The 26,169-nt window shown below is 42.5% G+C and overlaps 1 protein-coding gene across 1 annotated transcript in view; it reads right to left on the reverse strand.

The window, feature by feature from the left end:
• The window catches only part of znf407 (zinc finger protein 407), a 159,356-nt gene that overhangs the window by 85,636 nt on the left and 47,551 nt on the right, over nucleotides 1-26,169 (reverse strand). Inside the window, exon 5 of the mRNA XM_073486145.1 lies at nucleotides 5,194-5,268. Within this exon, the coding sequence (XP_073342246.1) occupies nucleotides 5,194-5,268 (75 nt within the window). The remainder of the gene's footprint in view (nucleotides 1-5,193; nucleotides 5,269-26,169) is intronic.

A 26,169-nucleotide genomic window follows, 5' to 3' on the forward strand; every position in this document is an offset into this window, starting at 1 on the left:
TGAACTAATGTTCTGTTACTCTCTGTTAGGGGAGCGGAAGGAGGTACTGAGACAAGGCATCATATGGACTTGAAAAGTCCAACCAGAGTCCTTCACAAAGAAATACAGTCCAGTAGCATTGAATAGCTTTAAGAAAAATCATCCAGAAGCTTGTATAGACAACCGAGAGAGACGGGGAAGGTCTCTTTATCCACGTAATGTTAAAACCTGTTCACATATGGCCAATAAAAAAGTGATTTATACATGGAAATAGCTACAAATTGTTACATAGAGCCCCTTTAAACACTGAAAAATAAGCTGAAAGCAGACTTCATATGAAAAGAACATTTGTATGTTTGAATCTAGAAGGTATCTCTTCATTTGCTTTGATTGCTGCTGTGTGTACAGGCAGGCTGGCTGGAATGTTTGTACAGTTTTCAGCTAACTAAACTGAAGCCTTTTGCTTTATTTTCAAAAAACATTACACATTAGGAAAGAGCCCCGGGCGTACCGCTAAAGCTGCTCACTGCCCCTTTTGACTTCGGACAGGTCAAATGAGGACAGATTTCCCCATCAACAAAGTTTAGGCTGATTGACCAAAATAGAATACTGACATCCAAAATCATTCAACACTATCAGCCGTTTGAAACCCAAACCAGTGGGACTGTCCTCCTCACAGATACCCACCCAAAATAACTTGGCGTTTGAGGCCCCAGACGGATTTGGCTAAGTGGAGCCTGGCGTTACCTGCGGGCTAGTCAGGTCTCTTCCTCCTCCTGCTCCTCCTCCTCCTCCTCTTCTCTTCCTTTGACTAACAGATCTCCCCAGTGTTCTAAAAATACCAGGTGAACAGGGCCGTAGAGATGGTGATGAAACTGCCTCTCTGACACTGTCCCACTGCAATCCATCTCTCCACCGCCTGCCAGCCAGCATATGTTTGCAATTGCCTCCCCCCCAGCAACCCCCATTGCCTCTCAACCCACCCCCCTCCCTCACTAGTCCCCAGTCGCCGGTTCAGATACCCCCACACACTACACACACACACACACACACACACGCACACACACACACACACACACACACACACACACACACACACACACACACACAAGTTTCCCCATCCTCTCCCTGTCTCTCTTTCTCCCTCAGCTCCCGTCCTAGTCTCCAGGTCTGGGCTTTCAAAACCGGTGCAGTTATCAATCTTTGAGCCAGCACTGTCACGTCGGACCAAACCACTTACACACACACAACCAAACACACACACATAGACGCACACTTCCTCTCTTTCTCTGTTTCTTCCCTCCTTTCTTTCTTTCTTTCATCTCACCTCTCTCTGCCTATCTCTTTGTCATCCCACCTCTCTCTCTCTCTCTTCCGTCTCCTCCGTCCTCTGCCTCCTCTCGTACACTTGCCCAAATTTGTTCCACTTAATAAGCCCTCCCCAATGACCTTGTGCTAATTAAGCTGCACTGTGTTGGAAATATGATGGTTAATTAATGATGAGATAAATTCTGTCTGCAGGACTGTCAGAAAAATGATGACACCGTGTTTTACAGGTTTAAATAGAACAAACCTTGTGGCCGTCCTCCCTCTGAGTGCGCACGCAAGCAAGAGAGTGTGTGTGCGTGTGTGTGTGTTCACGAGGCACTTGTTTAAGTGTGCGTGAATGAGTGCAATAAGAAAGAGGAGAGAAAACAAGGAATGAAAGATTGATTGTTTGATTGTCTGCAGTTTGTATGTTTATGTTCATAGACACAACTATGCATGTTTACATGGTTGTGTGTTAGCCTAAAGTGACTTAACTATGTGTGTGTGTGTGTTTTTGATTTAATGATGCTGTGTGGCACGATGCTTTATGCCTAAGAAGAATGACTGGAGTTGTTTTTGGCAAACACACGCAGCTAAACACTATCCGGTTACACACACACACACACCTTTCAGCTTCATTCCTGTCCAGTGTCCTTGTGTGTGAGTGTGTGGCCATGCTATATGACCTTGGCAGGGTTGCCGCCTTCTATTAAGAAAGTAATGAGCACAAAAGGTCTTTGGGAGGCAGTCAGAGATCGGAATTTTTTACCAGGAGGTCGATTCCATTCAAGCGTTGTCCAAGTTGTCGTTGAAAACGTTAACCCTTTGATTCCACCGGCACGTGTCAGTTACCCGTTTTGTTACATCCTCCACACAACTTCATATCCCACCGGGAGCGTTTGAGAAGCAGAGCATCACGCTCGCCTGATATTGTTGACTTGTTTTTTCAATTTTTTCACTTTTCCTTGATTGTTGTGCTTCTACTATTAGTTGAGTAGGCTCTACGTAGTTAGATCCTTTTGTCTGTAAGTGTGTTTACTGTTCATACTTCTGACTTTCATGTGCTGTAGATCCCGAGTCGGCACAGATTGTTTTATTTTGAAAACTGACCGGATGCACTATGGCATTCTGCTGTCTGACTTCATGGTCCGTCTGGTTCGATCTGCTCTGTGCAGCTTGACGTGGCTGTGGTCCACTTCCAGCAAAAATAGACTTTGCACTTGTTCTCTGTGAAGCAGAGCAAAAAAGCAGTTTCTGGGACGCTGCTGAAACGTGCCATGCATCCAGTGGAAACATGAGCATTGTCTGGAACGGCCACGATCAGCTCTGGCGACTATATTGCAGCTGAAACACAGCTGAGACGGGCCCAGTAGAATTTGAGGGTAAGACGTTTAAACTGAAATTCTGTGCTTTTGGTGGCTTTGGCTAAAACAACGCTTCTCAGATGTGCTGAATTACCAAATTAGCAAGGGTCCAGTTGTGTGGCGGACACTAATCCACTGGTTGATTGGCTGACAGTGAAAGCAGAAATGTTTGGGTTGGTCTCATGTCAGCGATCATCTCCTCTGACAGATCGGTAGCCTTGTGTTAATGTGCAAGTTATTCAATCTCAAAACTTGCAACTTTTCTGCAGTGAAATCAGATGAAAAACATCATGGAATAAAAATCTGAAACATGTGCAAGTGTACAAGTGGAATAAGGGCCAGGAAGCACATGCAGATTGTACCCAACCCAGTCAGTAAGGGATCAGCGGTGCACTGCAAGCAGACACCGGTCTTTGTGGTCCTTTGTAGGCATGCTGCTTATTATGCAAACATGAGGATTTAATGGAGATGAATCAAAGTTTAATTGATTTCATGCAGCAGAGGCTTGTGGATTTTTACTTTCCGTTTCCAACGTTGAAGTTTATTGTTTGAGCAGCAAATACAAGCACATGGCTATTTAGCCATCATCTCTATTAAAACTTTGTTTTAATGGCATTTGATGAGTTCTCTTTCAACATGAAACATATTCTACAGGATCTCCTGCACATATTTCTTGGAAAAAATGGTTAAAAAGTAAAATCCTTCATATAAATTACAGTGTTACGACTGTGTGGGTTACAAATGAGATACCACCACATCAATGGCAGCTTGTTCACCTACACCTTCAATTGTCTGTACTAATATCAGGTTAGAGTTGGCCTGTTACCTCTGTGCCTTTACTTGGGCTTTTATATGAAATAATCCCTGTCCTTTTCAACCAAAGTGATCCAGGTACTGTTTCCTTGGCTGGTACTAGTGCTGGTTCAGAATCAGTTCAACCTGTGAACCTTTTAAGAACCGGTTAGCTTTTCCACAAGATATGAGAGCCACCAAACTGTCATTTCATTCAGTCACTGTATATGTCTCCAATTTGCCAGCGCTGCTAGGGACAACTATGGCAGACTACATCGACTCTAAACAAGTGTCGCTCCTGGCTTCACGGGCCTATTTTGGCATCCAAACATGACTGGTCCTCGGAACCACTGTTGCTTCCATTAATGGAAATACTGAAAATCTTAATTCTCTTCTAAAGTGTTGGTGCCACTCTGAAACCAGTTTTCCTCAAACTGGAAAGAACTGGTTCCAGAGTAGGCACTGGCTCCAAACCAGCACCAGAACCACCTTAGTCGAAAAGAGGTCAATGCCTCGTTCTCTTATTTTCTCCCAATCATGATCTTGTTTGTCTTGTTTTTTTATTCACTGTTTGTTAGGATAGTAAGCTGCCAAAAAAAAGCCCACATAAGTTGTTTTTCTAACTGTATTTTCCTTTTCCCCGTGGTTTGCTTTCTGCTCTTTCCTTTACATATGGACGAGTCCCAGTTGGACAAAACTAGCATAGATGGTGGAGCGGGAGGCCACTGGTTCAAGTTCCTGGTCAGTCAGGCTGATGGCGAACAGCAGATAACTGTGTCTGCACTGGGTCAGTCACAGACGTGAAAAATGTGAATGAAACAGAAAGTTGAAGCAGTCAAGGATATGAAGATTTGTTTCCATCTAACCCAGATGAACAGCTGACAGTAAGAATTTAGTTGATAATGTCTGAGAGATGGAGAGGCATCTGCCCGAGCTGCTTACTTCCATATCTGAAGCCACTTGTCATATCTAATACCACACGTTGTCAAAAGTATCAATTCGGTTGTGTAGTAATGAAAAAGCGGGTCTGTTTCTATTTTAGCAGCTCGCTTGACAGATTGAGAGGTGTTTAACGTCTCGTTTTGGCTTGTCAGGGTAGGGAGGGGTGGGGTGGGGGGGGGCTTCACAACTTCATCTCCTCATCTTTCTTTTTCCACACACATACACAACGCACACACATGCTGACAGCAGGGCTCTGCTTCTGATAGACAGGGCCAAGCGGGAGACATTACACACACACAGAAAACACACACACTCCCATACACAGACAAAAATGGTAAAAGAAACATCATTCATCCTTAATTCAAGAGGGAGAGCAGAAAGTAAGATGAGGGAGGGAGCAAGATAAAGTTTGACAGAAAAAAGGGATGTGAGCAAGAGACAGAGACAGACGGAATGAGTGAAAGCCATTTAACTCATTAGGGAAAGGGAGGATCTTGAGTTATATTTAACTCGAAATTTACTGTAATTAGTAGGGACTTTTTGCTTAAAAGCTTACAGGCCTCCATAGGGGTTGCAGGAGTCATCCTTTAAAATCAAGAATTAATTGCCTGCTATATCTCTCACTTTAGTCTGCTGGAAACTAGCTGAAATACTTGACAGTCAGGACACAGGACAGGGAAACATATTTGAATTTAATTCTCTCCTTTCTAAAGTTAAGTGTAGAATTAATATATTTACAACATGTGTTTCCTTTTTGACTGAAAAGCAGATTATGATCCGTAGTGCTGAATGCAGTTGTTTAACTTACCTCTCTTTACGCTGTCCAACTCCATGTTTTCCCAGCAGGTGGGTGCTGAGGTGTTTCTTCATCACAAAGGCCCATCTACACAACACACACAAAACATAGGTTCATAAAACATCAAGCGACAACATGAGACATACATTTTGTGGTAGAGTTAAACTAATGTAAGTTTACAAGAAAGAAAAAAGCAAGCAACCAACAAATGAACAAATGGATATGGTCAATAACATAAACGGTTAGGGACCGAGGAGCACTTGAACGTACCTTAAAACTTTCTGTGTCAAACTCGGCAGATAAGAGAGATTTACAGGTAGTATCCTTCATTTAAAATAATTTAAACCAGATTTACACACCAAACAGATGTAAGCTAGTGAAATCTATTTTTCTTGTTTTCCGCTAGCGTTATCATATTCTCTGCCCTGTTTGTCACTCTGACTGTGGAGAAAATTCCGTACTCGGGGCGTTGTTTATTTGATTGCCATGACTTTCCGAGTCATTAAAATCCTGTCACTGCATCGGTTACTCATTCTGAAATTGTAAAGAGAGCCGACAACTATTTGTTTGAATCCGGTTTGAGTCATGTAATTGCGATTTCTCGCCATTTCATACAATACAAGAAGTAGCGGCAGCGACGATTTTGCAGTGTATTAAATGTATTTAATGGAGACACTGTGCTAGGATTATAAGAGAAGAGGGACGGGACAGAATACAACAAGATGTGAAGACAGCCTCTGCAATCATGTAGTGAAATGGATTAATGAGAATTCTTGAAGTCAGATGGGTGGACATGAGGACATTGAGCTATAAACAGGAAAAGATGTTGTGTCTTTATTTCGGTCATTCCGCTTTATTTCACTTTTTTGTTTCATTTTTGGAGGATGTCCCACTGCTTGACACTTTCGAACACAAACCCATGCTTCTCTTACATTTCTAGACTTTTTGCAAGGAAACCCAATATGACATGGAGTTTTATATATAATCTGCCATAGACAGGTCTTCGGGTGGAAAACTATTGTTCTGTTAATTGAGAACAGACCAGGAAGACAGACAAAAATGTATATGCAAACTTTGCACCACAAGAGGATTGTAACATTTGAGACTGTTTGATTAACAGGCACCTTTTTGTTCCGACAGTAGAAAGAGATTCTGGGGCAAAGAGCTCCACATGTTGTACATCAATGTGTCAAACAAATACGTACACACGTGCAACGATTCAAATGTATCTACAGTGCATGCAGTAACACACACACACAGTCAGAAAATACTGTGGTACCACGACTTGACAGTGACCACAATGTCCTGACTTTGTCGAGGGCCCTGAGTTTACCGTGTCTCCTAAACAGCATGTGAAAACATAATGAACAGATGACAGGACTAACTACTCTGACATCCAAGCTGCTTCACCAGTGTTTTCATCCCCTGGCCTTTTCATTTAGCACCCATCACTTCCCATTATTGTGCAACTGAGAGACAATGACCACATCTGAGAGCAGCGGATGGAGCTACATGAAAGAGGCCGAGGGAGTTGAACCGACAGTCATGTGGTTGGCACCGTCGTTGCACACACTCGGCTGTCACTCCTCCCATTTCTTCTTCTTCTTCTGGAGGTTTTCACTTATTTTTTTCTTCCAAGTAGATCATTATTCTGTTTTCTCTAAGGCGAAGCCTGTTTGTGCCTTTCTGAAGCTTTCCTTCTAACTTTAGGAGTCAGTCTTTCAGAAAGCGAAAGCATAATTATTTCACCATTTATGTCGCTGTGTCAGCCGTCTGGACACACACACACACACACACAGCGGCTGTGTCCTCCATCCCATCGTGGCCCCAGAGTCCCGTCCGTCATGGAGGCCCCTGAGGCCGACGCTAACTAAGACCACCATATAAATATTCAAACATGCTCCGCAGTTTTGCCTCGCTATCATCACTCTACATTTTCTCAATCCTCTCTAACTCAATCCATCCACCCGTCCAGAATGTTGCCTTGGAGTTAAACTGGAAGCGAGCGTATGACTAAATCTTGTATACTCCAATCAGGGGGAATGGCAAGATCAAAATGCTGAGCTTCTCTGGCCCACTGGAAGTGCTTCTGACTGACGGCATCATCTATAAATAAACAAACAGCATAATTAAGATATTTCGGAGAGGGTGGGGGGGGTATGGTAAAAGAATTAATCGATATATTTGAGAGAAAAGCACAGCCTTGGAACTCTTCACACGTGCTTGTTTAAGTCGTCGTGTTTAGACGTGGGGAAAAAAAGAGCTTGCAAACATTTCTGTTAATTATGTATTACAGCTGTCCTTCATAAACCTAATTACAGAGTGCTGAAAGGCAACAGGGGCAATTTGCATATGCGCATGAAAGACAAGACATATGCAAAATATGATTTTAATTAGCATTCTTTGATAGCGAGGGGTACAAATCAAACTGGCATGTTGTGAGATTCTCATCTCGCCCATTTTTTACTGGATTATTCTGCGAGTGGCACGAGTGCAAGATGGGTAATGCCCTGTGGAGGCACCTGGCACAGTCTGCACGCACGCATGCACAGGCACGCGCACGCACACACACACACACACTCACACGCATAAATGGGTGTTAATATTCACAGAAATGCACAATAACAACATGCACAACTGCAAATAACCGTGCACAAATGGAAAAATATGAATACCCATTATGCACACAAATGGTGATGATAACACATTCACAATTAGCTATTCACCATATGATTATCTAATACACCCAAACTACTATCCCTGATAATGTGGAGATAAAAAGCAGGCAGCATTCACACACAAACACACACACACACTACATACTAATACAAATTCAGACAGATGACAGTCCTTGCTCACAAAAACAGACATCCACAAGTATCCGATCTCTCATGCATACATATACGCACACACACACACACACACACACACACACACACCAACACACAGAAATATCCCATATCTAAATGTTAAAGGGGCAAATCCATTTGTTTAAGGCAGTGTGTAATCAGCCCCCTGCCCTTGGTGTGTGTGCATCCTCTGCCATCCAGGTCAAGGCCTCAGCTTGTCGTCCTGCTGCCTTGGGCTGCATCATCAGCCCGAACCATCAGCCTTGATGGTTATTGTAACAAAGGGATACTTTAATATGCCATTCATCCATATCAATTCTCTTCCCCCCCATGAATTGAACTAATAAGGCTGTGCCTCTGCCCTCCAGGGAGGCTCATAATATCCATTGCAGATATGAAAAAAAAAAAAGAAAAGGAAAAAGAAAGACGGAGGCTCTGGTGTTTCACGTTCGACTTTCCCTTCAGACTAATCGGCGCGCCACAGCTCGTTAGGTCCGTGACGTGCCGGAGCTTTACCGATAAGCAGGGGAGACACGGCTCAATTACCCACAGTTACAATCTTTCTCTCTCTCTTCCCTCCCGCCGCCTGATGATGAAGAGATAACATGTCAATATTTGATACAAACAACTTCATTTGCCTAATGGTGTTCCTGGATAGGCCCATCTACAGGTCCGGAAGGGATGGGAGATCTAAGAAAAAGCCTGGAGCAACACTCGGCTTACACGTACCGTAGCCCACTGCCTTCAAATCACGCACAACCATTCCCGAGAGCTGTGCACAAGGCATGCTGGGATAGAGTCGGGTCAGACATGACATACTTTGCCAACTTTTGTTCAAGTTACTTTCAGTTGGTTTTTTCAGGTTTTGACAACCTTGAAAAGTAAAAGAGGACATTTAGTTCTGACATCTCTGCATTCAAATTGTCAAATATACCTGAAGGCATCAAGAACACGAATGGCATGCTGGGAAATTTTAACTTCACGGAAGTTCAGCATCAAATGGGCACTACCAACTAGGGATGGGAATCAGTACTCAAGAACTCAATTTGGACGTCAGTATACATTCAACATATTGAGTAATCACAAAAAATGTTGCTATAATGTGTATTCATGTATATGAATTCTGTGTATCTGAATATTGTCTGATACATCGTTATCAGAATTGTTTTACTCCCTAATTTCAGAATTGGCATTGTCCCAAAAGATCCAGTATCAGTCAGGCTCTAGCAAAAATGATAAATCTGGGCTAGATAATGTTCAACGATTTCAGTACGACATCGTGAATCTAACATTACAGGAAGTAACCGCAGGTGGAAGCCTTATGTTTGGAAGTGATTCAACAAATAAACAAAATGAATGTGCAGTGCAAGCGATGTAACATTAAACTTGTGTATCTTAGAACAACTGGTTAATGATTTCATTTTCATTTTCATATCAGTTGATTTCATTTGGAATGTGCATTATCAAAAGCAACATTATTTTAGATACTACATATACTCCTACAATGACCAACAAGAAGAAGCAGGTGGATTAAAGAGGCCCACATATTTTAGATTTTTAAACAGCTGTGTTGTCATAACTATGGTTGCAGAAGACTGAAGTGAGGGAACAGTTGACCCAATTTCTTATCGTTTTTCCTTTGAAAACAATTGAACATCTAGTTTGCTTCCTGCTGTGCGCAGCGACAAAGTGAACGCAACATAGGAAAAGCTATGAGGTGAAAAATTACGCTGAAATCGAATAAACTTCTGTATTGTAATTGGTTAGAAGTTAAGTAAAAAACCATTACGAGGGAGCTACCAGATGTAAGAGCCGCTCAACCCTCACTGGGTGAAGCCGCCGAAACCTGGGGAAGAACGGGGCTCTGCCCCATGAGGGGAAGATGAAAAGGGGGGAGGTGGGGATGAGCTCGGAAGTTATAGGACTATGCTTCAGCTCTTTTTGAGGGGAAGCACACACACACACACACACACACACACACACACACACACACTCACACACACACACACTGACACACACAAACACACTCTCAGGTGGTCCGCTGGGCCCCAAAGAAATGAGTGTGTGCGGGCTCATCCAGCCTCCTGCGCCAGTCCTAATGATGGCCTCCACCTGCTGCTTTAATGTCACAGCTGGATCGCCCTCCATCCCTCACTGACTCTGACTGCCATCAGCAGCAGGTAGCTCCCCTCTGCACCCTCCTCCCTCCATCTCCTCTGCCATCTCAGCTTCCTCCATCTCCCATCACTTCCATCTTCTGTTTCTCCTACCACTCGTATCCATATCACCTGCTCCCATCCATCTCTCACACTATTTCTACTCCTGTATTACATCGCTTTATGAGGACCTCTTCATCCCATTTCTTTCCATCCTTTCTTCCCTTTTTTTGTCTTTTCTTCAAAGAATTTATATAACCTCATCCTCTTCTTCTTCAGGGTAACTGACCAAAGAAGCAACAGGATTGATGGGAAATGGGTTCTTAAATTAGAAACACTTGCAAGAACAGTGCCACTAGTGTGTCAGTCAGTCATCATTCTCATTTCATTTTTTCAAAGGCGTCACAATTAATTTGTCAATGATCTATTGACAGAAGACAAGCTACACATACATTAGCACATTTAATATCTGAGGCTGCTGCACCCACGTACTATATTTACCACTAAAGAGGGAGATGCATAGCATAAAAAGGAACATGCCACAATGCCACAACTAATTTAGTCTTCTGAGTAAACATAATGTGTTTCCTCCTTGTTTATTTTTTATAAAGCCATGCTGGAGTAGCGGAAAAACCTGGAGGTAAGTTGACATGTCTAATCTGAGAAGCTTTGACAGGCAGGTGAACTGACAGAAGAACAGAAACCAACACTTGGCTGACAGCAACCCTGGAGCGCTGAGACAGCTGCCGACATGTCAGACAGACAGATAAACAGACAGGAACAAGAAGTGGAAAGATAAGACATTTATTGACAGACGGAGCGACTGCTCTCCCTGACAGAGAGACAGACAGACAGACGTCAAGAGCAGGGACCGAGGAAGGAGGGATTCTGCTGAGTCTACAGGCCCGAGTTTAATGGATGTTCTACAAACGGGCCTGTAGCAGTAGATGGGGTGAACTAAATGTGGTGTCAAATTTGCAGATGTGGAGATAGATGGTGATGGAAGGATGGAGAAAGAGAAGCCACAGGAGAGGAAGAAGGGAAATGAAGGAATATGAAAAATCATGATGGAGTAGCTAGATAAGCCGGAGTGAACGTGAACTGGGGAGGGAAGCAGAGGCAAATGCACTTTGTGCTGCTGTCGCTTTGTTTGACGGAAGCAGGAGGCGACTTGGCATCAATATTGCTTGGGCTTCTAAGAGATCCGCTTATGGAAACATCCCATAATGTAACAGATATTGGGGAGGAAAAAATAAATAAATAAAACATCCAAATTGATTTTGTTTTCGTGCCCGTGCCAGAGCGAAGCAAGCACTTGATCTATTCTAAGATGATCTTGATAAAAATAAAAGAGAGGCAAAGTGTTTCTCTGACGACTGATCAATGTCAAGCCCCTCAATGAAACAGACACCTCTCACTTATGATGCCGCCGCTTGTGCGTGCGCGTGTGTGCGTGTGTGTGTCCTCTAGTCTTAGAGGAGGTACATAAAAAGCTCACTTTGCCTCTCCAAAGGGGTTTTTGGATCATCTGCTGAGGCAGGTGATGGGGCTTGACGGATTGATTGAGGCGAAGTTCTCATCGACAGTGGCAGCGCCCCATAGAGTTCCCAGCTCCAGTGCACACTGTTCCATTAAAGGATCATTTAGAGGGAGAGCAAGTTCCACCTGCACTTATGCAGAGCACACCCTAATGTGAGATGAAACAGACATTTTCAAGCTACGCGAAAGGGAGGGAGGAAAGAGAAGAAAAAAAATTATAATAATGAAAACTAAAAATTCAGTCCCTTCCCAACAGCGCATTTCCATCTTCAAGAGAACAGCGATTGATGAAGTAATCTATTATTGATATCATCATCGTTATGCGCCCATGGCAGTTTCAGTGTTACGGAGCCCCCAGCTCCGAGCGTCATTGCACTGTTTGCAGATTATGCTACTCAGCATCATTATATTTTCTAATTAACTGCTTTAATTTGGGATTTAAATCCTAAGTGAGGGGAGAAAACTTGAAAATGCTGAACAAGAAGGAATAATACTGTATTTGGTGTAAAGATGAAAGGAGAGGTGAATAAAGAACAAGGTGCAGACAACTACACAAGTGACTGTGGCACTTTGCAAAACAGACTTGTGGAAGAGGTCATAATGTGTGGAATCACTTTTATGGATTTAAAAAAAGAGAGAGAGAGAGAAAACACTATCCGCGCTGAAGACGGGACATGTCCTGAGAAACATTTTAAATGAAATACATATAACATCCTAAAATACTGCTGCGCTGCGAGGAGGTGAGAAAGTCTCATTTTACACAACAAAAACAAAATGAATCAAAAATGCTGGTTGTTAAAGGCTGTTAGCTTCTCCTGCTAATGCATCTCTTTCTCCTTCCCTTCCCTTCCTCTCTGCAGTGCAGTTAAAGATATGAAAAATATATGTGCTTTTTTTCTTCTTCTCCCCCTCTCCTTTCCACCGCGCCGTGTTAAATCATTAAAGAGAAGTCCTGCTCATTATCTCTCTAAACAAAACTTCTCTTAAACCAAATAAATCACCGTTGCGCGGCGCAGCTAACAGCCGTGAAGGGATAAATTACAAAGCGCCTCACTGGCAGCGCTGGTATTTTAAAAAGCTTGCTGCACAATTTCTATGATGTGCAGTAATTTGTAATGCAGGTTTCCTTATGTTTATAAGGTCTCCTCAGGTGTGTGCGGTGTTCGCTGGGAGAGGAGGTGAAGGGTGGGGAGTGAGAAATAAGAAAAGAGCCTATTTGTGTTTTCTGTACTTTCAATATTATTAAGCCTGTTTTGGCACTAAATCTATGCTCCAAGCAAAATTATTATGCATTCCTGAATATAGTTTATAAAGTTGATTAATAAGACAGCAAAACATGACCATTACCAGGAGAGTTTGACTGCTAATAGGGCTCAAACTAATGATTAATTTCATTATCGATTCATTTGCAGATTATTTTTACGATTAATCATTTAGTCTGTAAAATGTTGAAAAATTTGTGAAATATGCTCTTTTCTTTTCATTAACTATCATAAATAACAGAGAAAAGCAGCAAATCCTTACATTCAGGAAGCTGGAACCAGCACATCAGACATCTTTGCTTAAAATATGATTAAAATGATTAATCGATTTAAAGCTACGCTATGTAGTTTTTGGGAGGAAATTTTAACCAGAAGACAAAGAGCTTCATTGACTTGATTGATTTGTTTTGTGCCTAAAGAAACTAAATAAACAAACTGACCTTAAAGGACAACAGAACTGATTTACTTGTTTGTTTAAATGTGGCGGACCCTGCCAACTTTCTAGCTTCAAACAGTGCTCTGGGGAGTTTGTATTATTACCCGATTAAAATTGAATTTATTGTACAAAACTACATAGTGCCGCTTTAACAATAGATCTAATCGATTAATCAACTGATCTTTGCAGCTCTAACCGCTAACATTTGAAAGCCTGCACTGGAACTGTTCATCTAACACGCTGCATACGAACACCCCCAATGGCTCATATTTTATGGTGATAAATAAAGAGCATTAAATTGAATTATTTATAGTTTCAAAAATCAGTTTCTGGCACAGTAGTATTCTTGGCAGGTTGGAAACACTTCTGAAGCAGCTCTTAGACCATCACGGGACGCAGCTGAAGGACAAACTGATATAATTCATTTAGAACGCTCCTTAAGGTAAGAGGTGTTTGCTTTCATTTCAAGACTTACACACTGATACTACTGAAGCTGTTACATCAAATCCTTCCTCACTGGCCTGAAATGATTCCTTTAAAAGAATAAAAACTGAGGTAAGAGAGGATGCTACATTATATCAGAGGTAGACAACACTGCTGATGTCAGCACTATATTTTTAATCAGCCAGTCAAACTGATATATTGGTGTAACTGGAACCAGTTTTTTTTTCCAGTTGACCACAGGCGTCATTAGAACAGGAAAACACACCAGCAGGGCCTCGTCCCCTGTTAAAGAGTCTAATTGAGGGGAAAGACACCAGCTACCCCTCTCACCTCCGTCCCCACCTCTGCACCCTCTGTGCTCCTTCAGGGACCAGGAGCTGTGATGATCCACCCCCCCTCCCGACCTCTCTCCGGCCCCCAGTGGGCAGATTAAACTGCGGATAACAGGGCTCCACTTGGGTTCGTTTACAACAGCAAGCCTCCCCTGTGCCTCCTGGGGATGAAAACTAACAGTATCCCTGAGACCCCCCCAACAAAAAAAGAGGAAAAGCCCAAACATGATTTATTCAGTCTGTTTACTGTACACTCTATCTGCCTGTCCTCTGAGAACAAATTAAATGTACAAAAAGAGAGTGAAGAAGGAGAGGAGGAAAGAATGAAAAAGAGAGAGTGTTATCAAAATAAATGATTAAATCCCGGAAATAAAAATAAATACACAAAAATCTGGAGGCATGGAGTGTGTTTAATTCACACAGGAGGTCCATAATAACAGGCTTTGTTCCGGACACACACACACACACACACACACACACACATTACCCTGTCTGCCAAGATTCATGACAGAGATCTATTTAAAATGACAAAATCAAACATACGTCCCAAACCCAAAACTATGGCTCTTTAAAATTAGAAAGGTAGGTTTTGGTAAATCAAAGAACACAAGGTCACCGTGTTCAAACCTGAGTGAGCGGAAGATGCTCACAATGAGGAGCGGGAGGTGAAGAGAGAGAAAATTGAAGAGAAACAAACAAAGAAGACAGCCTCTAATTTCGACCGTTGTTGTTTTGGCGAGTGGTCTCGCACATTAAAAAGAACTGAGCCAACATGACAAGCGAGAGTTGTGTTTCTCTCACTATAGTTTTGCTAAAGCAGATAATCCATAAAACATAAGGCCTCTGTATTGACGTTTTTCCTCAGCCAGCTGAGTGAAGGGCGTAGCTGGGATGTCAGGCCTGTCTGTCGGCCAGCTACCACTCTCATTATCCTCGCGCCTCTGTGAAGGGCAGCTAAGGTCACACTCCAGAGGAGCAAAATAAACCGCTGTGCTACTAATCTAATATTCAGCGATCCTATCAAAGAATGACTTATTAGGCTCAAAGAACCATAGCTGTTGATGGAGAGGAAAGATTGTACGAAGTGGAAGTTCACACTCTCCGGGTTGGGAAAGTCGAACTGTAAATGTGACATCTGTCATTGAGAAGTACTTTCTCAGTAAGTTTCTGAGCAGTTCCTCAGTGAGGTGTCACAAATCAAACGAAACAATGGACTTTCTGGAGTCTGAGAGTGCAGCTTAGCAATTTATACAATGCACTGTTCAAGTGGTATTATAGATGCTGTTGCCTCCTACTCAATGCTAGCGCACTTCTACACCTCTCAGAAAGTATGCATACACACACACACTCACACACACACAAAGGATGTCTTTGTTTGGCTATTGCTGCCGTTGTCTTGACACCCACCATCTGCCGCCCCGGCAACAGAGAAGAGTGAAGAGAAGAGTTTCTCTCTGGAAACTCGCCCTCCACCCCGCACGCAAACCCCACCCCACCCCGCCACGCACACACCCCCATCGACAGAAAACACTCTGCGAGGTTTCACTCAAGCAGGCGCTGGCCTCCCTCCCACCGCTGACGCTCTCTAATGCTCCACAGGTTGAATCACCGCTCAATAAACAGCCAATTTCTACCTTTTGTAATGCCTTTTTTTAAGTCCTCGCTGAGACGTATAAAGTGGTATACAAACACAAAAGATTTACAGTACGAGACGTCCACACATTCCCTCTCTTTTTTTTATTTTTATCAAGAGCAAAGAAAGCCTTGTGAAAACTCAAAGCTCTCATTCAGCCATTTAATAAAGCCCCGTCTTATTGAAGAGTGTGTGAGTGTGTGAGTGTGGAGAGGTGGGGGGGAGTAAATTGCAAAAGGTCCTCCTCAGTTGCGAGATGTATCACAGAGAGCGAGCACTCAAAAGTAAATGAATAAATAAATAAATAAGGTAAATAAAGTACGCTATGCAGATGAGGGTGACGGAGCCTCCATCTCGGCCTATTCTGCGATGCACTGGCCATTCATCACCTGCACATGCAAAGCGCCGGCTCCGGTCCTTAGCATATTCGCATATTCTAATGAAGGCTTGCATGCAAATGAGGACGACCTTTTCCTTTTGGCTTTTCCTTTTTTTTCTTTCCCTCCCTCCTTCTTTTTCTTTACAACTTTACATTAACAGGAGGGGAGTGGAGAGTGGTGGCTGTAATGGCTATTAGAGCGACAGGCTGAGTACGTGACGTTGTGATCTAAACTCAGGGACGCTGTAATTAGGCTAATCTATTACCAGACGGCGGCTGTCAAAGATCTTTATGGCAAAGGACGGACTTGTCAGACGCTTTTATTTATTAAAACTGGCACTAGATTTTCTGCAGGGATGGTCAAGTGAGATCCTGAGGAAAAATGTAGTCGCACAGTGACATGGGCTCAGACACAGATAACACGTCCAACAGAGGCACCCATGGGACCTTGGCGCTGCCCCTGGACCTTTGAGGTGCTACATGTTGTGCAACCTAATATCGGCTGAGGGTGTCCAGCCTTGTGTCATAGGAATGGACTGATATGGGCCACAACCTGAATATTAAATATTGTCCAATTAGGCTTAATATGATGCAACTTCTTTTTAAAGTTAATGATTAATTGAAGAATTGATCAATTGTTCTGTTGTCTTTGGAAAATGCTCAAACTGGGCAGCTGCATTTGACACAATTTTAATTAGAAATACATTCTTCTAATAAAAAAAAAAACTAGAGCCTGACCAATATATCAGTAGGCCGATATTATCAGCCGATATTGACCATTGGACAGATATATCAGTATTGGCGAGCATGTTGTGGATATCAGCCGATATGAACATTTTTATGACATTTTGGTTTCAAAGAACACAGTGCAGAAAACACTTTACTTACTTTTAGACAATACAGTTTATTGTTAAACTGTAAAGGATCCTGCCACCTTTACATGTGTTTGTATGTGTTTGATAACCAAATTTGGAAGTCACAGCAAAAAAATGTGAGTATATCGGTCGATATATCGATATCCTAACGTATAACTTCCTCATATCTGTATCAGCTCCAAAGACGGCATATCTGAAAAACAACCTTCTCCTTTTCTCTTCTATTTTCCAAAGGATTTGTAATAAACATGAGCACAACATATTATAAAAAAGTGAAATCCAGTTTTAAAAAAAATCCTGTATCTGTTACACTTTAAGTCTAGCTGTCTGTCTTCACATCCCCGAGCCAGGCCTCTCGTCTCTCTCTCTGTCGCCAGTGACCAGCGGAGGGGAGGGGAGTCCAGCCGTCAGCCAGCCTCTCCTCTCCTGTCCACCAGGCAGGGTCCTGTGCTGTCGGCGGGGAGGCGGGAGAAAGTTATGCCTCCTTACTGTGACTTTGAACTTTCTCAGATGAGGCATAAATATTGAAATATTGAAATGAAAGATGCGGCGGGCGCAGAGGGGATGGGGAGGGAGGGAGGGAGGTGGAGGGTGGGGGGGGGAGGGGGGGAGGAAGGAGGGAAGGGAGAGAGGATAGACGGATTGGGGGGGGAGAAGAGACAGGAGGCCCACTGAGAGAAGAGACAAGGCCCTCACCCCTCTGCCAGGCTGCATTCTAGCAGGCCGACAGTTATGGATAGGAAACATTACTGCTGCTGGTAATTAAAGCAAAAACTAATACTGTCTCTTGGATGAGGGGGTTTCATAGTGAGCATCCATTTGTCACTGCTGCACACTCGCCAAGGCCAGATTAAATCACACACATATTTAGTCCTGCTGTGCACAGAGGCTCGCTATCTATCTATCTATCTATCTATCTATCTATCTATCTATCTATCTTTCATTTTAACTCTCCTTCTAAAAAAGGTAAAGATAGTGATAAACAACTATAAACACGATTGCCAGGTCCAATCCAAAACACTGGTATCAGCTTTCAAAAACACATGTAGGTCAGCTCCTACTAAAGACTCCTCAGTGAGGCAGTAAGTGACTGACTGAGTGAGTGACTCCAGAGTGGCAGTGAAAAGGCCACTGGCTGGGGGGGGGGAGCGGTAGGCAAAGACGAGGACAGGGTGGGGAGGGGTGCCGTGTCACCAGACGGAGGGGATCGGTGACACTGAGCGTGTCACAGGGTGACGGCTGCACTCTGCTAGGACCAGCAGCCCCTCCAGCGCTGTCAGAGGAACCAGCAGCTCCAGATACTGACACTAGCAGCCACACTGACAGGCCAAACATGACTCGTCTCCGCTCGCGCCACAGACGAGGCCTGACGGCACGCAGAGACACCACGAGAAAAGAGGGATGGAGGGAGATTGGAATAAATGCAAACTGAATCTGTGTCTCCTGGACTGGACAACCGGGACGCAGCAGTGTGTGGGCCTAAAGGGAAGTCAGTACAGAGTTGATCGCAAAGGCAGCTCACGCTGTCATAGGTAAGAAAGACAAGTGAATAAAAATTAGTGATGATTAGATGATTGGTTTTATCACCTTGTTTTGACTGGAGAGAGACCACTAAACAGTCTCCTCCTGGTGTTATGAGTTGAAAAAGTGGCTTGAAATTGAAAAGTTTCTTTCTTTCATTTGTTCTTTACTAACTTGAAAAAGTTCTCGCATGCTTTTCTTTGTTTAGCAAAACCAAAGTTGTTATTCAAATATGAAATCAGAAGTGAACCCTTAACATTAAAGCATGTTTGTTTCTGAGAATGTTTCTCTGTTTTTAATGGAAGGAAGCAACAGAAAAAAAAGAGGAAAAGCAAAAACATGCAAGGCATGCTCAAAAAAGTATTTGGATTTTGTAGCATCCAAACTAAGTTACTATGGAAACACATAAAAAGCAGAGATGATCATAACAAGACAATTAAAATGTTAAAAATTGTTACTTTCTCCTCTGACCTCCTTCACAACCTTTGTAAAAGGAATGGTAGGATTGTCCTATTTTCAAGCCAACAAACCAAAGAGGAGAATGTAAGTCACACCTGATATAACATAAACTGCTCAGGTAAGTCAGATTCTCTCAGCAAAATGTAGTCCTAACCTTACTTTTTATGATTCACATCTTAGTTGACCTCATGAGGTTTTCCCATGAGGGAGGAGATGTTAGGAAGGAAAAGCATTTTTAGCCTGTTTGGATCAGGCAAGAGACACAGCATGGGGGGAAGGTGGGAAGGAAAGGAAGGACGACAATGATAAGATGTAGATGGAAATATGGTGATTTGAGGGGAAAAACATGAAGGGGGAGGGGGGGGGTAATGCCAAAAGGGGAGAGGGCAGAAAACAGAAAGGAGAGAGAAAGAGGGAGGAGATGCAGAGAGAGGGAGCGCAGCGGCGAGACTGATCGCTGTTGATCTTCACGATAAGCGCTCCCGACAACTTGTGACCAAAGTGGCGCTTCGACACTAATCGGCCGTGAAGGCTGACCTGCAGCGAGGCAGCGAAGTTCAGATCGCATAGAGCCGGCGCTGCAGCTCAGACGAGATGGACCCAGACAGGAGACATCCAGGCATCAAAACTCCCTGAGAAATTGCGACATGGCTTCAGTGCACTGTGAGAAGAACATAAGAGGAGGGGGGGGAGCAAGCAGTGATACTCGATGCTCTTGGCAGTTGAGGCAGACTTATCTGGCTTAAGATGAAAAGAGAAGGACAGAGGCAAAGGAGAGTAGAGTGAGAGAGTCAAGGGAAGTGTCTAGGGGAGGGGAGGAGGATGGAAAAATATGAGCAGAGTTTAAAAAAAATAGAAAGATCAATTTTATTGACAATATTCTGTGAGCCGGACTGAGCTGAATTGGAGACTGACCTTGAACTGTGTGTGTTCAACCTCTGCAAGACATTAAGGGATGTGTGTGCAAACTATACCAACAGGTCCACATAGTCTCATGAGCGGAGAGTAAACGGGTCAAAGGTATAAAAGAATATCTGGGCATGAAGTAAACTGCTGCATGTGCACAACATAGCATCGTACACAGTGGTATTTTGTTTTGTCTCACATGATGGTAAAGTGAATGTCCTTGGGATTTGGACCGCAAGTTGGACAAAATGAGTAATTTGAAGATGTTACCTTGTACTCTGGGAATCTATGATGGGCATTTCTCATGATTTTGTTATATTTTATAGACAAAGCAATTAATCATTAATTGGCAGGAGACAAGTTTGCCTTTTGTTTGTATTTTTGTTTTTTTGTTTTTGTTACTTGTGTGTCACGTTCATCATCACAAACAGGCCGGAAAAACCAGGAAGGGTAGAAAGCAGCAAATCATATACCTCATCAGACTAAATCCAGACAATGTTAAACTTGTTTTAAAAAGTCTTAATAAACAGCATTCTGAATTAGACCCAACGTTTTGAAGATAACTAAAGTTGCTAAGGAGTGAGACATGTCGCTCAGCGGTCACTTTTCTTTTTTTTTACTTCAGTCTTTCAAACTGAGCACTGACTGAACGATGTTCGAGCGCTAACAAGAGACAGATGGAACAGAATAAGTAAGCCAGTGGCCTTAACTTAATAAAAGGCTCACATCTGATCAGAGTTGAAGCTGATAAAAAAAGTGTAAATGCAGATTACACACATTCACATAAAGATTTTAGCGGATGTTAGTTGTTGCTTTTTTCCAGTGTGAAAGGGGTCACATGAGGGCACTTTGTGTCCAACATTAACCCTCCATTTGAACTTATGATCAAGAAAGGATCATCATTAGTAAATAAACCATCATAAATGGAACATTCAAGAACGAGGTGCACATTGACCACCACAGCAAAAAAAAAAAAAAAAATGGAGACAATAACAAGAATTACTACTTCAACTGTCTGTCGGGATCATTTTCAACTGTTCTGTCCAAGTGCCTTAGGTAGACTCAAAGCTTATTTCCCATTAAAACACTGTGAATCATCTGCAAATGGTCCACTAAAGGACAGCCTGAACAGCTACACAGAGTAGAAAAACTCAGTCAGACTGTCAGTCAGCTTTAATTCACCAGAAAATGCCGTTCTGAATTGACTCCATACTTTCTGTCACATGCCTGTCTTTAAACGAAACAGATCTTTAGACATGTTATACATTCTTAGATAAATATTTTCGCTCTCACTCAGAGCGGGTTGTCCTCTGTTGCCAAGGCGCTGCCGTCGCGACAGTAATGGGGAGGAAACATGAGGCTATATTTTAATAAGTAGGGAACGCGCTGTTTATTCAGTCATTAATGACTACTGGCTCCCACTTAAGGCGCCACATGCAAAAAAAATGTGTCCATTGTGTAAAAATACATGGGATCTAATCATTTCTGGCACCATAAATCATCTGTGGCTGTGTCCCTTTAGGACAATTTACGGCAAGTAAACATGAGCTGGGTGGAGAATGGGGGTGGTGGAGATTGTATGTGCAAGACGGAGTGTATCCACATGTGTGTGTCAATATTTCATACCAGCAGTAGGAGTTGTGCGTGTATCCAGAGAAGACAGTATATGTCCGCCTATAGATGTTGTATATGAGAAATAGTAGTTTCATTAAATGTACCACAAGTGGATTGATTGATGAGGTCACAAAAAAAACAAAACAGGAAACACAAGTTTAACCAGAGTCACACTTGACTGAAGATCTGAGATGAACCAAAATACGGCTCTTCTGATTCTAATAAGTTTAATAACGGCAGTTAAATTCAAGCCAACCACCAGGACATGACTGAGGATGTCAGTCTGAGTATTCTTCACACACACGCACACACACTTACATGGTTTGGTTAAATTGGAGACAGAAGCAGGGATTCTAGAAATATTCCTTTATTGATCTGTTGTGGGAAGATGCTATCTCTTTACATGAGGAGCAGACCACTGGAGCCAGCACACACACACACACACGCACGCACGCACACACACAAAATCATGTACAGACACACCTAAACAGTATTACTACAAACACATGACACGATGAGTGTATGCTATCATCTGCAAAAACACAAACATACACTATGCATTCACAAACCTGCCCACAAACCGCACATACACACAAACACACACACACACACGAGGCATACAGTAAATGCCCCCAGAAATAAAGCTTACCAAGTACAAATACAGCGGTCTCAAGACACAAATACCATTCTGTGCAATTACAAACCAGCCAAAACACTGTTTACTTATTTATCGATGAGGTTAATTGCTCGTTAAAATTGCACACGGATTGTTTTGCACAAACTGCATAAACATTTCATGTTCTGTCTAAAGCAGGAAAGTTTGGGGGGAAATGGAAAGCAAAATATATATATATATATAAATAAATAAAAAAATCACACTCCTCTCTTCACTAAACACATGTACACATCTTGAATTCTTCACCACAACAAATTGCTTATATTTATCCGTGATGCTGAAAAATTTGTAATTTTAGAAAAGGACTGGGAGAGTAGTTGTTTTTTTTAAACCAACACACCAAAAGGACTGTCTGAGAGACATGCAGCAGAGCGCACGCTATTAGTTCTGACTGCTCGAGCTTCCCATTCCTGTACTTACAGTATACCGCAAATAGGACCATCACTTTTCATTACCTGCTGTTTCCAGCAGAGCTTCACTCTATCATTGCCACGGCATGCTAATGTAAAGCAGGCTACTGTCATGTAAATTAAACTGTTTGTTTTGTTTGCCTTCCCTCCTTCGGCTGATTGTCAGAGCGACTTGCCAGGAGCAGCAGGTGTGTTTGTTTGTTTGTGTAGGAGTGCACCGGTGTGCCGGGTTTGCTGTTTGTGTGCCGCCGCTGCTGCTGCTTTATGCGCGCAGACTCCGGCTGCACAGCAACAAGTGAGCTTGCGAATGTGTGTGTGTGTGCGTGTGTGTGTGTAATCTGAACACAGAAACGACACACCACACACAAACCTCCCAGTCAACCAGATGTGCTCCTGACCCTGAGCTCAGCCACTGAAATGCAAAGTCGGATGCCTACTTGGCGCTCTTCCCCCCGGCGCAGGTACAACCAACTGTCACAAACAATGGGGGAATATGCATACCGTGGGCTAGGGTTTGCTACAACATGCTCTCAATGTAAATCATATTTCACAGGTTTCCAAGAGACAAGCCAGTCAGCCTCCAAGTCAGCCACCCAGCCAGTCACCCAGTCAGCCAGCCAGCCAGCGCAGCGCTCTGCTGCATCTGCGAGGCTACTGCCACTGGGTAATTGACAGTGCATGTAAAAAAATAAAAAAAACAAGCGACCCTGTTTACAGCGCTGCCTTTAAATATGGAAACTTGTGCTCTGTTCATTTGTAGACACAGTGAAATATCAAATGGCACGAGAGAGAAATGAGAAGCCTTCATGATTCCTCATTACGAGACAGATGACAATGACTCCTGTATCTAATTAGACAGAAGGCTTTCTTGAGCGTCGACTGACACGTGTTAACTAGATAAACAACTCTTCTGCATCTGTAACGAGTGTCGTAGGAAGCTACAATTTTCCCTACAAAACAGAGCAGGCCAGCAGCTTTGAAACTCTGAGTGCTTAGCTGAAAGAGTGATATGTTAACTAAAGAGATTTTTTACACCTAGTCAGTTCACAGGAGATATTTTAAAGCATGAAAGAAATCCTTATTAGTTTGGTCAAAACAGAGCACAGATTCTGGACCAAGACCCTGGTGAGAGGAGGTTTCTGATTAGTTTTTTAAACTCTTAACTCTACACTTTTAATTAAACTTTAATTCAACCAGAGCGAGCATTGTGCATTAAAGTCTGAACTGTGGGTAGGGACAGGAGGATATGAGATTTTATTGCAGGTCGGGATAAAAAAAACACAGAGGATAAGTTTATTGTGATGAATTCTCATTATTAGGATAATTGTGAATCGGGATGATCGTGAATATACTTACACAAGTGACATGGAAAAAGCTTGATAACGTACAGTCCTGTACTGATTTCCTAATCTATTTTGAACTGCCACAAGAGGGAGCCTTTCCAGTCATTACAAAATTGTTGTATTCCCCACAAAAATAAGGTTAAATCGGATGTGCGTAGATACTATGATTTTCAAACTAAAGAACAGGGGATTAAGGTGCCCACTCGTTATTTATCTTTTATTGTGAACAATACCACAAATTATTGAATTAACTAATTATTATGGAATAATATTTTATCATTCATTGTAATAGAATGCAATTTATTTTAATTTGATGACATACATTTTATTTCAAAAGGCACTTTTGCAAAGTCTGTTCCTGACAGGTGGTGTTTCACCAGTCACTGCTCCCTCACCTTTCAGCCAATTACATACTAGCTTCCAGCAAGCTCAACAACTGCTACCAAATTTAGCTAATTAGCTCCTGTTAGCTAAAGCAAAAACCACGTTAAAGTAAGTCTGAATCAATCAAGTTGCTGCAGCTGTAAACAAGCAAACCATTATAATACAATAACTAACCTCTTATTTTTATTTAGCTCAACAAAGACACACATGCTACCTCCCTAACTAAACAGCTAACTAGCTAGCCTGGCTCAGGGGCTTGGACATATTTTGCTACTCTGCGTTAGCTTGTAAGCGAGATGCTGAGCTTGGTAAAGGTACATGCCTGAGATGAGGAGGCGGTGACAAATTCAATGTCACTGAAAAGTGAAGACATCAAAGTGTCACTGGAAAAAGAAAGTCATGAAATAAACACAGACTTCTGAAAAAGTTCATTTTGGAACAGAAATTTCTCTAATGAAATTAAACTTCAGTATAAATACAGGAGTTACAGGATTTATCTGTGTCCTTTGACCACACACATTCAGTCCTGCACATTAGTTGCTAAAAAGGGAGCGCGAGGTAAGAGTATTTTCATTTCCACAAAGTAATTTAATCCATCTAAATCCAAACAGCTGCTGAAGAGCACTCACAGGTTTTAAGCACATTCAACAGTTATGCCTCGTCCAAACAGCTCTGTGAGAGTGGCTGAAAACAATCAAAAGACAGAAGTGTTTAGACAAAACCCATGGAAAAAGTCTTCCATTTTAACTTCAAGTAACGGTAACTCATGCTCACACACACACACACACTCTCTCACAGCCTGTGCCAGCTATGTCCACCAACAACAGGCCCTGTCTGTCAGAGAACATTACTCGTCATACCTTATCCTAGTGTTTGGCTGTCTCAGTCCCCAAAACAAAACAACAGCATGCTATAGCAACGTCAACGTGATCCCGTGACAGATCTGAAGTAACACAAACGCGGCAGAACTTAAAGTAAATTAGCCCTGCGTGATGGGTTGACCACGTCCGTCAGTGCGAATCGCTCAGCTCTCCTCTAAAGCAAAGCAGATGCCATCGGAGGAGGCACTGTGAATGGGACACTTCATACCATGATGATAAAAACAACACAGAGCTTTTTATATGGACAGAAAAGTATGTGTTTGGGCTCAGTTTTAAGATGAGCGATCCAATTTGGTGTCGAGTGGATTACATACTGACAGCAGCTGTGAGACCGGAATGACCTCTCCACATGTAATGTCGTGTAATGTAACCAGAACTCTGGTGATAAACACTGAAAAAAACGAGCGTGTACTCTATAATGTCGTGTAATGTAACCAGAACTCTGGTGATAAACACTGAAAAAAACGAGCGTGTACTCTAAACTTGAGGACACAAATACATTAAAGTATATATTATAGTTAGATGGAAGTTTTCGCCCTGATCTGAAAAACATTAAAAACTAAATTCTGAATGTATAATACAATTTTTATTGATGCTGGAGATTGTTTGACTTATGATGACAACTGACTAAGGTCATAGCTCACCCACCCTTCACTGAGTTTATTGAATGTAACTCAGAGTGCAAGTCACATTTCAATTTCAGCCCTCCATGCCCTCCAAAAATCACTTAGTAAAATCTTGGAAAAACGCTGAAGCAAAAATCCACATGCAGTCCATGTATGTGTCTATGAAGATAACATTCCGCTGATAGTCATGTCCAGAGAAAGAAAGAAGAAAAGAATAAACATTTGGGAAACGTGGCTACGGGGTTATTTGTGCTGAAATTCAA

Source organism: Pagrus major, chromosome 17, assembly GCF_040436345.1.
Source record: "Pagrus major chromosome 17, Pma_NU_1.0".
In the NCBI taxonomy this organism is placed as follows: Eukaryota; Metazoa; Chordata; class Actinopteri; order Spariformes; family Sparidae; genus Pagrus; species Pagrus major.